At 36.5% G+C, this 14,810-nt stretch overlaps 1 protein-coding gene across 1 annotated transcript; it reads left to right on the top strand.

The window, feature by feature from the left end:
- The first annotated feature begins 1,979 nt into the window (after positions 1-1,979).
- On the top strand, positions 1,980-14,240 carry LOC135475337 (cyclic nucleotide-binding domain-containing protein 1-like). Its single transcript, XM_064755193.1, has 14 exons — positions 1,980-2,147; positions 2,605-2,683; positions 3,679-3,792; positions 4,815-4,873; positions 5,825-6,002; positions 6,708-6,856; positions 7,645-7,778; positions 8,064-8,125; positions 8,369-8,447; positions 10,600-10,732; positions 11,450-11,559; positions 12,771-12,921; positions 13,313-13,380; positions 14,092-14,240. The coding sequence occupies exons 1-14, from the start codon at positions 2,018-2,020 to the stop codon at positions 14,218-14,220; spliced, it is 1,575 nt and encodes a 524-aa protein (XP_064611263.1). The 5' UTR covers positions 1,980-2,017; the 3' UTR covers positions 14,221-14,240.
- The last annotated feature ends 570 nt before the right edge of the window (positions 14,241-14,810 follow it).

Below are 14,810 nucleotides of genomic sequence, written 5' to 3'. Positions count from 1 at the left end.
TATAAACAGGTGGGTACAAGTTTCTGAGAATTACACATTCAGATCATGGTACACCAGGTTCGGCCTTCTAATATACCTGGAGTTTAGGCTCACTTGTACTTACATGTATATTTAAAATCTGTTTTATTTGGAGTGTTAGGGCAAATAAACATGTACATAAATTAATAGGGCATATTTAAAATTACACATCAATAAATGTACTGTAACTGACAAAAGATATTGCCTATCATTCCGTTGCTCAATCCCTCCACCCCCACCATCCCCTGTCATCACTTAAGTCTAACTGACAGATCTATCCTGACCTTAGAAACATGTTCTGATTTATGTATTTATTTCATTGGAGTTTTCAAGAATATTTCACTTATACTACGGCAGCCAGCATTATGGTGGGAGGAAACTGGGGGCCTAGCAGAAACCCATGAGTATCCATAGGTTGAAATATCTTTTGAGGTTTGTTTTCAAAAATAAAATGATATCCTACTAGAAATATGTTTCAGCTCCAAAAACAATATCATAAATTGTTTTATGTCACATATTGTATATAAATGATGACTGAAGAAGGAAATACAACAGCAAGGTGTGTTCCATAGAATTTATCAGTTAATCTAGCTGGGGGTGAGGGGAGTGGGGGGTTGGGGGTTACTATAAATTTAATTACAGAGTAGAAAATTGGGATGAGAATTACTCAGATACATGTATTAGAGTAAGAGGATATCACCACATGCAATCTGCACTAGGTCCTTAAAGATTCTAGAAAATCAAGTACCATGAACGCAGACTTCCAGAATGCAGATGATCTCTGTATAAAGTTCTGAAATTTTGTTGAATGTGGGCAAAAGCTGCAAGTATGTTTTGTTAACAAAGCCCTTTGCAACTGCCCCAGTGGTGCTTATCCTTCGGCAAACAAGCAATGATGTGCATTTGTCATGGCATGATGTGTTGTCTTTTGAAATAAACTTTGATCGTTTCAATGACTTCATTCAAAGGTTCGACCGAGACATAAAAGTGGCTGATGAGAGTCTGTTTTAATGTTATTGTAACATCTTTGCAATGTGATGATGACGCAGCATTTTGAGTAATTCTAGACCAGTGACATCTAATAAAATGAAATGAACATCCTTAAATTGACAACAACCCGAATTTCCCAGTTATGTTTGACCATTTGCCAATTATCGCACTGTTGTCACTGCTCTAGCCGGCTTAATACTGGAGTCTTTTATCACGTCATTAACATACCTTCAAGACATGATATTTTTACTCTGCATGTGTAGGCTACACTTATCAATGTCGGCTGCACCGTAGCTTACGTTTCAATGTACCATTTATTTATTTATTTACAATGTATTCATTTGCACTTTCTTTTTATAATGTCAGGTTTCTGTTAGTTACTGACGATGCTGGTATATCTAGGATCAAGTGTAAAAGGGAAAATAATGCTTTAATCTGTAAAATTTCGCTCCCAACCTTGTCCTTCTTTACATCCAATACACATACTAGTTGGTATAATACTATGGCCTTTAGAATCAGTACGAGATATATACACATATTTATTGGCCTACATATGTACATCAGTCATTATGTAGCGATTTTTTCTCAGCACTTACAAATGTACTTATATACTTATGGCTGCTTTAGGCCTTCATCATGTACATACTGTGTATATAGCGATGCACTACACTACACCAGTAGGCCTACATGTAAAGTGAAGTGAAGGCCAAGCAAGTACCGGTACTGAAAAAAAAATCGCTGTCCTTTCATAGACACAGAAATTTTCTCACATTACCATGTCACACTGTTGTGCGTTCATGAAGTGATTTGCACTCATCATTGATCATGCGACAGCTTTAATTTACCGCCACTTTTTCTCCGTGTGCACGTGAGAATGTCTACCACTGGCCAGCAACATGGTTGCTGGGCTACGTGTAAACATTGCGCTTGCGCATTGGCGTATCGAACTGACACCTGTTAAGAGAGTTGAACGGCATTTACGTGAGCCGAATTAGCAAACTTTCCCAAGATGCAGGATATTTTGCACAGTAAAGTTTCAGCAGTTATTGAGCGAAAAATGGAATTAGCTCGAGTGGAAGCGAAACGACACCCTCATAAACAGTGGGGGGAACGAGACAAACGAAAAGTACAACACACACGTATGTTGTTGTTGCTCAGTCAAAGAGCCGAGTCCGATTTTTGTGCGTTCTTTAATGTTGTGCAAACTTACTTTTAAATCATTTGTTTTCACAAAACCGCACTTTTGTCAGCTTTTGGGTTTTGTTCTGTCATGTGCTGTCACGACATAATTTTGAAAACTACTATCCATATCTGTAAACGTAAACAGAAGACCCCTGCATGCACAAGAATCGGTCATTACCGATGGACAAACAGGATAGGAAAAGTTATGCAAGCTGCATACAGTAGTACGCACTTGATCTATATTTGGTTCGTTTGCAATTACCTTAATGTTGAAACAAAGTGTAGTATGTACAACAGTATAGGCCTACATATGTTTCTTACATTGTCAACTTTAATACAGTAAACTTCAGTTGCTTAAATATCTACATTTATAATTTTATTGGTCAAACCTTGCCTTCAATTTTGTCATTTTAGTGCCAAAGATTGAAAATATTCCAGTTATAAATTACGACAAGCTCAAGTGGCTGTGTTCTATTGATGGATTAAGGAGTGGGTTAGTATTTGATGCTTTATCTGTTCAGTTAAAGAAATCTGCGTAAAAATCAAAACTGTACAGACCCCCTGCCATGCTTTGAATATCACTGTATACATTACGTAATTTGTCTTAATCAGTAAGATTCTTTTTCCACACTCTAAATATAATTATTTCATCTGTTATTACATTTTGTCAGTATGAGATATCATGTCATGAATAATATTTCAAAAACTTGAAATTATCAATGTTGTAATGTAATATCAGAAGTCCATTACCTAGAACTATGCAAGTTCCTTATAGCTTGTATCCAGAGCACATAACATGTGTTACATCATCTATAGAAGCTTGAGCCACCTGATGGAGAGACATGCCAACTTCTTGGGTGCAAATTGTGAATTGAATCATGGGAAGTCTAATGTAAGCGGCATCTACAAGAACTGGCCACATGTTGAAACTGAAACTCCATATTTAAAAACTACGATTTCGCTAATCATTGTTGCTATGCAGTTAAGAATCCACTGACTATTTTAATATTTCCAAGCAACTCTAAAACAGTTAATGTCAAAGATATTGTTGTCCTTTTACAAATCGTTCCGTTGTCATAATTTTTTAAAGTCTATTTCAACACAACAGCTTTAGAAACATTTTTCCCTACCATGCATCAGCCATTTCTCAAACTTTGCTGTTCAGTAGAGAGAAAAATTAAAATACATCACTGCGCAGATACGTCACATAATGTATTCACAATTGTTGAAAAGTGTAAGGTGCCGTGGAGACTAGCTATAGGGAAGTTGCATACTTGTAGATAATGGATTTCTGGTAATATGGAAACGACTAACCCATTCGATTATTCAGATGTAATAAGTTATGTATTTCCTACTCAAAATTGATCAAAGTTTCAGTTTCCATCATCCTTTATATATCCATCAGTTCTTTAACATCAGTTACATTAATTATTATTGGGTTCATTTATCTATCCTTGAGCAATTAAATGTTGTGTTTTCTTGTTCCAGAACAAATGAAAAAACAACTGATGAAGCCCATCAGCTTTTTATGAAAAATGTCCAGTCTATGTTTGTCAAGCCTCCCAAAAAGCATGGTCTCCCAATCCATTCAGAGAAAAGAGGGTACGGTCATTTGTTTATGATATGCAAGATGTCACAGATCAACCTCGGGCCAGATCCATCTTTAATATTTTATTAAACATTGACAAAACTTCCATAAAACAATCTGACACCATGTGATGGTTACATGAGACCAGTAGGTTATTAGTATTAGTTAATACTAGCCTGCAACATTCCAGTTCCCAGATAATAGACTTTGTCACTTATGGTCACGATATACATCCATTATATATGAAAGGATGGAGAGATAAAAAGATTTTTTTTTTCCTCTGGTGTGGAGAAGAGGTATAACGAGGAACAAATCCTTCAGAATTTCTTCATTGTTATAATTCTGCTGCAGTTTTGAAAATCCTTACTCATCGGGGATATAGAGCTATGTAAAATCATGGTGACATACAGTATGGTCAGTGTTGACCTGGCAAAGAAGATAATAAATAGTAAGCCATTACGTAGCCATGTGTGCATGTACTTTTAATAGGATAAATGACCTAGAATTTTACCTACATTTTGCCTGGTCCTGTGAGCTCATTTGATCTTAAAAAGGTATTTTGAAGTTTGTTTGGAAAGTATGATTATATTCAAATGGAAACATGTAAGTTTCAGTACCAAAAGTAATATTCTTTGATCTCCTTTCGTACGTGGAAAGGTCTGACAGCAACCTGTGGATGGTCATGGGTTCCTCCCACCATAATGCTGGCCACTGTCGTATACGAGAAATATTCTTAAGTACAGCATAAAATCCCATTCAAATAAACAAGCAAATAATATTCTTTGATATTTACTTGTTTGTGAAAATGTACCTTTTGGGGCAAAATTTTAGGTCATGAGTGTACTACCAGACATCTTCTGTGCCAAACATTGCATTCCACTTTAGCAACACACATAATAATTTATAAGATTTATTCACATCTAAAACTGCTTACATGTATATATTTATATGTTCATAATGTTACATAGAAATAACAAATTCATAGAAAAATTTGGAATAAAAAAACGTGAAAAGATCACTTTTTTTTATTTTGCAGAGTTGCCAGGGCTTCAGCAGCGAGTCTGTGCACATCACGAGGAACAGTGAAGGCTGTTGGTGAGAACAGCTTTACCTCTTATATTTTAGCATGGTATAATTCGTTTTTAGAGAGTTACCTATTTTTTCAGTCTTTTTGTATGGTTAAGAGCAACTTTGCAATACATCCCCCCTCTGCTGAATGTCTTGATTATGGCATTTATTCAGAGTATATAGCTAACAGTTAACATAAATAGTTTCAGCCTGTGCAGAGAAATGACTCAACTTAAGTTTAAACAATAACAGGTGAACATGCCTAAATGTTGAAGATATAATAGAGCCATAAATGAATTCAAATGGTTGAAGCTTTATCAACCATATAACCAGTGTTGAACTCTGATGTAAGTTTTCTGACTCTTAAAAGAGCTTTTAATATTGAAAGAGCTTGAGTAAAAAAATTGCTTTTAAAAAAAGTTTCTCCTGCAGATGGATATAAACCAACAAAAATGATGTAGCATCCATTAAACCCACCGTAGAATTCAGACATTTGAATACATTTAATACTTTTTAAAAAATCTGAAAAAGTTATAGTTGCTGTCTGAATGTTACTTTATTCTTTAGCCTTCTTTCACCAATACGGACCTGTCTGCTGCAGTATTAGAGCTACCTTTTAGGATAACGAGTCACCGAAGGCCCCCTCATTAGCATTGTAAAAGAATTTAATTACTGTTTTTTATTTTCTGATTAGATATTCAACCGTCATGTGCATGAATATTTAATTATGAAGTGTTAGACAGTGATCATAACAGCAGGGACTATTTCTAACCTAAGCAAGTTGGTTGGAAACTGTGTAAAACACACCATTCTCTTATGCTACAGTGGTGGTGAACTAGCTGTTTGCTTTGTAACTACATGTAGTTACATGTAGAACAAAATATACTGCTTGGACCTGCTTGTTTCAGGTGGGAAATGGTCCTTATTTCTCTGTCTGTAAATGTAAATGACTTGTTATCATTATGTTTTATTTTGTAGCCCAAGCACCTGATTCTAAAACAGTCACGGTTCCTGTGCAAAAGCCTCTGGCAATTGACTCCGTTTCCCATGATGTCAGGGACCACCTTCGCTTGTTACATAAGGAGCGAAAAAGTGAAGACCCCGAATCTGTAAAGGCTGAAAATCTAAAGACTGTGAGAAAACTTCTGAGGAAGCTGTAAGTTACAAAGATACTGTGTCCATACACTTCATTGGACATACATTCCTACTGAATGGTGGTTTATTTATTCTGGATTAAGTTGTCCCCTACCAGTACCAGAGCCAGTTCATCCCCCAAAAAAATTTTGTTTTGCAGATTGGTCCATCATATTGAATTGAAACTTAATATGTTGCTTTAACATCTCGACTAACATATCAAGTTCAAGCTTCGTCCATTTTCAACAGGATTTAGTTGTCCCTTTTTTTTTTTTGTTTGTTTGTTTTGGGCAAATTCATCTTCTTGAAAGTTCATCCAAACTTGAGTTTCGGGCCATTTTCTCTTTTTTTCCATAAAATTATATCCTGTTTTGGACTGGCTATGTCTTCTGGACAGAGTCTAGTTGAGTAGAAGCCTACTTGATATGTGATTTCTCTATGACAAGTTACAGATGAAGTGTAAGTTTTGCACTGTTTTGTTCAGTTTTAAAACAAAGTGTCATGAGATGTCATGAGATATTTCTCAGCCACAGTTATAACTCGATGCACTAAGAAACAAGTTTGAGGCTAATGTAGAAATTTTACATTATGAAGAGCTTTGTTCATAAAGTACAAATTATTTGCCTCATTAGTAATACGTCACTGTGCATCTTACACGAAATAAATCATGAGTGCATTACAAGAATGAGCAATCATTGTTTACACGAATGTGTACTTTCCTATTCAGCCCCTTTGACAGGACAACGGCAGACAACGATAAGATATTTAACGTGATGAAGACATTTGACTTACTGATTGATGTGATCCCGGAGAGTACGTTACGAGAGCTTTGTGCTGTAGCCATGCTGGAAACACGGAAAGGGGAGAACACCACAGGTAGTGAAGTGTGTGGTAAAAATTTAGTTGTGGATGACTACGTGTTCTTGCATGACAGTGAAATATAGGCATCAGAAGAATTTGCTGAAGTGAAAGAAATTTGTGGCAGCAAATTAAGGGCCTAAAAATGCATTAACTATGGTTCATAGTCAATGAACACAATCTACATAGTGCACATATTATATGGCAGATAAAAAAAAATGTTAAACTCTGTCCAGAAAAATAGTTAACTGTTTACTTTTGTAGAAGATTATCAAGCTAAATAAAAAGCTTTTCAAACATTGGGTTCTTCCTCTGTTGGGACTCTGTGTTTAACAATGACATCCATATCTGCCCTTTTTCCTGAAAATAATTTCTTTCAGGTTCGATTTGGGGAATGCATTCACAGCTAAGTGTACAGTATGTGCATTTTGAAGGTAGAAGTCTAGCAGTCTGTGTATACATGTACATGTAATAAGTGGCAAAAACTTGCCAGAGCAAAAGCCTTTGTTTTAAATGAATTTTAGTGGTTATTAAAAAAATCTGGAAAAAAAAGATGAACTGTTTTGAAAGTGTTTTTGTTTCATCTCGTACATACTTTATATTTGTTTTTCCATTAAAATTTCTATTATGTTCTACTTACCTGTATGTACTTGCATTTGGTTTGTTACAGTTACGTGTTAAAGTGTCTGTAATTATCAACACTTTCCTCATTGAATGAACAGTTTACTAACACATTATCCAACTATATTATGCCGTCACCCTGAATACGTTTTTCCTTTCTCCCTTTTTTATGTATTTGCACATAGTATTTGGCACCATGGGTATCCACGTGATATTACGAGGGACTGTCAAGCCTCAGACATACCCATATGTATGTACTACACCTGAACCTGACATGTTTAGGTCACCAACACCGATCTCCACAGACACAGATGAAACGGTAAGATTGAGTTACACAGACACAGATATTGATGTTTTTCATGTTCAGATTGCCATTAGCCATGTCCTTAAATACATATTTTAGTTGAGCATGATTGTTTTTCGGGTTTTTTTATTGTGCAGTTTCCATACGTTAACATTGTTAACGCCTACCTAATTTGCTTGTCCAAAATCATCTTTATGTTTACAAATTTCTTTACATACGAGTCATACTCATAGCTTATTTTGATGAATTGAGTTTTTGACTATGATGTGTTTTGACTATTGGACGTGTATGATGTTTTAGCTTACTGTGGGGAGCTGCTTTGGAACATTGAAAAAAGTTGAAGGACGGGAACCAAATTCAAAGTAAGTACACATGAGCAGTGAGTGCTTCTTCAATTATTTTGTTCAGAAAAGAGGATTGGTGAACTTTACCACATCCCTCAGATATGACTTATGACTGGATATTTTGAGGATCAGGTGCATCAAGGGGAATAAGTTTGCATAAGAATTTTGAGATAACCATTAAGTATATTGTTTTGAAATGAAGCTGGAATGTATTTGAAATGAATTAGTAACACAGAATTCTTTGTATTTCCTTTGCTTCAGAATTCTGAGTGTCGTCACCACAGAGCAGAATTGTGAATTTTTCAAAGTGACAACTTCTGATTATGCCAGAGTTATAGAGGTATGTAAGCATATAGTGGAAATACTTATATAAGTGGTTATTTCAGTGTGTGCAAATATTGCTTTAACTCTCCTCAGATAGTTGCTTTAATGGTGACCTGCACCATTTTGAGTATTAGAAGGTAAAACTTCCCTCATCAATACCAGTTTTTACCCCTCAGCCATGAATGGCTGAGAACTGTTATTATGCCGTCTCTATTTGTATCTGTGACTGTCCTCATCCACATGATAATGGTTTTCATATCAGCAGTGGAACTGATGTACATTTAATTGCAAAAGGTTGTCATTTGTGACAAAACTGTTGCCTCTTTAGATTTTCCAACTTACAAGTACCATGCAGAGAAGCATTTTGACTAATTTGTTCACAGGTACAGTGTAAATGGTCAGTATAGTTTTCAGTAGATTTTCTTTAATTTTCACCCTTGTTATCTCGGAATGTTTGAAGACAGATTCTGTTTAGCTTGTCAAGATATCAGTGCTGCTGTAGTTTTCATGCAGTTTTCTTGAAACTTTGCACTGTCAGTGGTAGTGAAGTCACACTAATTGATATTTTTTGTTTTCTGAGTGAAATAAACTTTTTTTTACTGTGGGAAGAGCTTATAAAAATGATAATAAAACCTGAAAATCATCTACTTTATGGGTAATGTGAACTAAAGCCTTGAAAAACAGAAAAGTCATAAAAATGTCATTATAAAACATAGTAGAAAGGAGGATTTTTAGGTTTATTTTTTATTTCATTTTTGGAGCATCGTGTAACCTGGGGTGAGGCAACAGGTTAGCTATCACTAACATTAAGTGATGGGCAAATAACTGACCCAAACACAAAATCAGAGTGAGTGATGTGTATTGCTGCCACCTGGGTGACCAGCCAGGCTGATGACTGTCCAAGGTGGTGACTAACTCCTCACGGCACTGTTCACATTAGGGCAGGACTTTTATAGCCCCAACGAGGACCTTAGTGGATGTCTACTCAGTACATGACTTAACTAAGATTTGTGTTTCCAAAAAGACACTTTTAAAAGGCACATGTGAGAACATTTACTAAAAGTTACATGTAAGAACATTTACTTAAAGGCACATGTAAGAACATGTACTAAAAGTCACATGTAAGAACATTTACTTAAAGGCACATGTAAGAACATTTACTAAAAGGTACTTGTAAGAACATTTACTTAAAGGCACATGTAAGAACATGTACTAAAAGGCACATGTAAGAACATTTACTTAAAGGCACAGGTAAGAACATTTACTTAAAGGCACATCTAAGAGCATTTACTAAAAGGCACATGTAAGAACATTTACTAAGGCACATGTAAGAACATTTACTAAAAGGTACATGTAAAAACATTTACTAAAAGGTACATGTAAGAACATTTAATAAAAGGTACATGTAAGAACATTTACTTAAAGGCACATGCAAGAGCATTTACTAAAAGGCACATGTAAGAACATTTACTAAGGCACATGTAAGAACATTTACTAAAAGGCACATGTAAGAACATTTACTAAAAGGTACATGTAAGAACATTTACGAAAAGGTACAAGTAAGAACATTTAACTGCTACTTAATCTGCTATTTATACTCTAGAGGAATGCAAAATATGAAAAACCTTCTACCTCTGCTTTTATAAATAAACATCATTTAATCGCTATGAAACCACAGTAACTCTACCACACTAAATTTTACTGCAAATCTTTTTAAATATCATTCGACCTGCAAGCTAGTAACCATGATGACAAAGTACGTGTTAATACGAACAGAGTCATAAAGCAATATCCCTACTTAATATGAACCACTAATGATGAATTTCCTCCCCAAAGTCTTTAAACCTAACTCATCAGTGTTGCCAAAAAGGCGGGAAACCAAATCCTAACAACAGCCTTACTACAGTCCCCTCGCCGTAAAAAAACATAAAATCAAATTGATGTCACCAGTGTTTGATATTTGTTTAAGACTACTAGTCTTTAATCAATATACATGTAGCTTGCATATTTGTACATCACATGTGGGAAAGTTCATCAGTAACTTGCCAAATGTTGGTGGTTGAGTGCCCCATGGATATTAACGGCTGTCATCATATAGGTGAACAGATTCTCAGTTTTAGTAGTGTTGTATATGTTGTCCTGTGAAAAGTCTTCCTTTACCTTGCCAGCAAATCCATCACAGAGAACAGACAGAAAAAGTGAATTTATTGATATCTTGTGGCAATTACAAACTATGGCCCAGACAACCGTTGCTGAAGGTGGCAGACTTGATAGAATGGATGAAATACCCTGCCAACACCAGTAAGTCACTAACTTATTATCTCCTGGAAAACCACCTTTTCTTGAAGGAGATCAAATGCAAGCAAAAATCTGTCATTTCTCCCCTTGTTATTTCAGTTTTAATCCGCTTTTCGTATCCTATCTGTATACGGATTGGTTTGCAAGCAGTATTTTTATTCATGTTTTTTGGCCCATAGGAAATGAAAGTGGTGTGTGAATAAACTTCTTGAAGACTAAGAAAACACCTTTATGTCACATGAAATACCCAGAAAAAATAAGTTTAATACATTGTTTTAAATTTTTTCCAACCAAACAATTTGCTTTCGGAACATTGGATTATGTAGTCTCTTGGGTCACAGTAAGAATAATTTCCATAATTTTTGGTTGAATAAAATGTAGTTCAAGACCCATTTGGTAAAGAGATTCATAAGTCTGTATGTACAGTGTATATGTATGTGCATTTTGAATGCAGAAATCTAGCTTTGGGAAAAGTCAAATGTGAAATCACTAGTTGCAATATTTGCTATGTTTAAAGGAACGCATCTCACTTGGCTCACAACGTTATAAAGAATAAATCAAACCATTTTCCTGGACACATTGGGTTGGTTTTTTATCTGACATATACTCAATGTTAGTGTTCTCCTAACCACCATAAATAGTGGTTAGCAATGCATAACTGTTAAAATAGTGTTTCAGAAAGAAAGATAATTTCATGAATGACACTTGGTTTTGTTTCAGTTCTGGTGAGTGAAGGATACAAAGCTCCTTACTTGGCCTTCATACGAACTGGAGAGTGCCATGTTCTGAGGCAGGTTGATGTCATTGTTACACTGAAGAATGGCCGCAAGGTGAGCAGTGCTGTGATTTAAAGTTTTGATGTTGCAACCTCTTGGTAACATGATTGCATGAGCAATGGGTCAGACCCTGTGGCATATTGGTTAACAATCCTGGCTGAGCAATGGGTCAGACCCTGTGGCCGTGTTTAACAATCCTGGCTGAGCAATGGGTAAGACCCTGTGGCATATTGGCTAACAATCCTGGCTGAGCAATGGGTCAGACCCTGTGGCCCAGTGTTTAACAATCCTGGCTGAGCAATGGGTAAGACCCTGTGGCATATTGGCTAACAATCCTGGCTGAGCAATGGGTCAGACACTGTGGCCCAGTGGTTGGTAATCCTGGCTGAGCAATGGATCAGACACTGTGGCCCAGTGGTTAGTAATCCTGGCTGAGCAATGGATCAGACACCGTGGCCCAGTGGTTAGTAATCCTGGCTGAGCAATGGATCAGACACTGTGGCCCAGTGGTTAGCAATCCTGGCTGAGCAATGGGTCAGACACTGTGGCCCAGTGGTTGGTAATCCTGGCTGAGCAATTGGTCAGACCCTGTGTCCAGTTGTTAGATATCCTGGCTGAGCAATGGGTCAGACCCTGTGGCATAGTGGTTATCAATCCTGGCTGAGCAATGGGTAAGACCCTGTGGCATAGTGGTAAGTAATCCTGGCTGAGCAATGGGTCAGACCCTGTGGCATAGTGGTAAGCAATCCTGGCTGAGCAATGGGTCAGACTATGTGTGCAGATTCTTATTTGTAGCCTCTAGACGCGTTCAAAATGGATACTACTCCGTCAAAGCACCCAGGTGCCCTTACAGGCTTGTTCCCACCAGTCACATTCTCAATTCCTGCCATCTCTCGTCCTGCTACAGCATTAAGTTGGGAAGATTTGTGCTGTAAAAGTGAAAAATTGGCGTTGCCACACTGAAAAATTGTTCAGCACAAACACCAATCAGATAAATAACACGTAAATTGAAACATGTGGACTCCCCATTTTCAAAAAAATAAAACCTGTATAGCCACATTATGAAAACAAGAGTGGACACGAGTAAATTTGGCTGAATAAGACATAATTGAAAACAGATATTATTGGTGTCATGAATTCCAGGATATCAATGATTTGTATATTTTCAGTAGAAAATTGTGCAAGCCTAGTGCTTTTCACATATTTTGAATTTGTTCATAAAATTTGTATTCTTGTGCCAATTCTCTCATGCTTTTGTTAATCAGGAAAAGAAATCCAAACAGGTTGTAATGGGGAAACTGAAGACATCAGATTCTTTTGCCGAGATTAGTTTGCTGAAAAGGGAGCCTATCACATGTTCTGTAGTCACCGCAACGCCAGTGCAGCTGGGGGTCATCACACCTGACAAGGTCGAAGGTCAGTAGAAACTGTTGTTACCTACAAATGATTTTTTCTCGTCTTTTTTTTATAATGCAGTGTTATCGAGGAGTGAATGAACATTTGTAACGAAATACTGCTTTCACAGATCATTAGGTAGATCAGTTCATGAAAAACATTTTCTCTGGATAAAATCAGATTTCATACCTAGGTCAGTCGTATGCCCTGGGTAAAATTTACAGATTCCTCCATCTGTAAAACTGACCGCAGAGCTTGTGAATGAAAACTTTTTGGTAAAAAACTCTCTGTAACAAAAAGTTATTTCACAGAAATAATTGAATCTGAAATTATCTTTCTATATTTCTGCTTCACAAATCAATCTAGTTTTAATGTGTCTTTGATTCCCACTGTTTTCTTTCTGATCTAACAGAGCTAGATGATGTAACCAGGCAGTTGTTTGTACAGTCTAACGAGGAAACATTTGGGAAACTTACAAAGGTTTGTCATCAAACATAACTACCATCTGCCATTATCTATGACAAGTTTTGCTGACGTAGGGTTAAAAGCGAGACATTTTCACAGAATATTAGGTCAACAGTGGATGACAATTTGTTTTTTGGACACAGAAATAAAAAATAGAAACATTCTACTATGCGGATACATTTTTCTTATAATAATCAATAGCAGCCTTGATGGCTAAGATGGTTGTGGTGATGACTCACTGCAACCAGCATGCCCTTAACCAGTGAGGCTGCACATGCGAATACAGCACACACTGTTCTATATGTGTACTGGAAAGTTTGTCAAGTATCTGGCGAAGGCAGGTGATGAACTCCATGCACTCTGGTTACTGCCACTCGTCAAGAAAAGTGAAAAACTCTTGGGCACAGCATTTAACACACAAAATGCATAATTGTACCTCCAAACCTTTGAATGTCAATTTAGCATGGTTAATGTTTCCAGAATATTCTTCTTGCATGATGGCAGACAGGCGAATGGGAGGAGGGAGCTCTGCACGGACAATCACTGCGCTTTCCAAGATGCCCAACAAACCTAATGCAAGCTGAATCTGGTTTTAGATGCAAACTTAATATGTTATTAGTCCATTGTTAGTGGTAACTGAGGGAACTAAAAAGTCACCGACAGATATAGATTTATGGTTAATTTTCTGCTCTCAGTGCTGTATTTGTTCTCAAAATTCCATTTCAGGATGACATTGAAGAGGAGTATATTAACCAGGAGTTGAACAGAGAGTGGAATGAATTCAAGCATAACCTTGTTGTTGACGTCATCAATTCACATGGAATTCTGCCTGGCTATGGCAAATGGTCTAACTGAGATCAGTGTACATCACAGGATACTCATTATATTTTTGCCTCATGTAATCCATGTACTAACATTGCCTTTGTTATGTTCATTTTTAAAGAATCATGCAATGCTACAAAAAAAAAATCACACTGTATGGTGTAAAAAGGACCAAGTAGATGACTATAAATTATTAAAGTTATCTGTTTGAAGAAAATTCATTGATGTCCAGGTAATTTGAACAGTTGGTATTTTCCATACTTATGTATGAAATTGCTAGTTATGTTGACCCCACGTAACTCATGCTGCTCACGAGTTAGTTTTACCATGGCTCTGTTGTTACATATTTAGCAACTATTTTTCCAAAAGGATGTAGATTTTGGTCATGGGAAGCATTCCGTCACATAGTTCTGCAGCTGAAGCATTGTGTATTGTCAGGCTACATGTACGACCCAGGGACGACTGTGTTGTTATGCAAAGACAAAACTATCGTCTACTGTAAATTATGTTTGGTGAAAATCATATCTTATAGGATTCATGAGTGTACACGTACATATTGACATGTAGAAGTTTATTATCTATAGTCACTAATGCAGTGGTGGTCATGTTCATGGGTGGTGGAA

Source organism: Liolophura sinensis, chromosome 9 (genome assembly GCF_032854445.1).
Source record: "Liolophura sinensis isolate JHLJ2023 chromosome 9, CUHK_Ljap_v2, whole genome shotgun sequence".
NCBI classification, from domain to species: Eukaryota; Metazoa; Mollusca; class Polyplacophora; order Chitonida; family Chitonidae; genus Liolophura; species Liolophura sinensis.
The sequence above is the reverse complement of the archived record's forward strand: the minus strand, read 5'-3'. Positions and strand labels throughout refer to the sequence as shown.

Coding starts and splice junctions, on each gene's coding strand:
- LOC135475337 (XM_064755193.1), top strand. CDS start 2,018: ATGCAGGATATTTTGCACAGTAAAGTTTCAGCAGTTATTGAGCGAAAA. Junction 6,857..7,644: donor GAAAGGGGAGAACACCACAG/GTAGTGAAGTGT, acceptor ATTTGCACATAG/TATTTGGCACCATGGGTATC. Junction 8,448..10,599: donor ATTATGCCAGAGTTATAGAG/GTATGTAAGCAT, acceptor TTACCTTGCCAG/CAAATCCATCACAGAGAACA.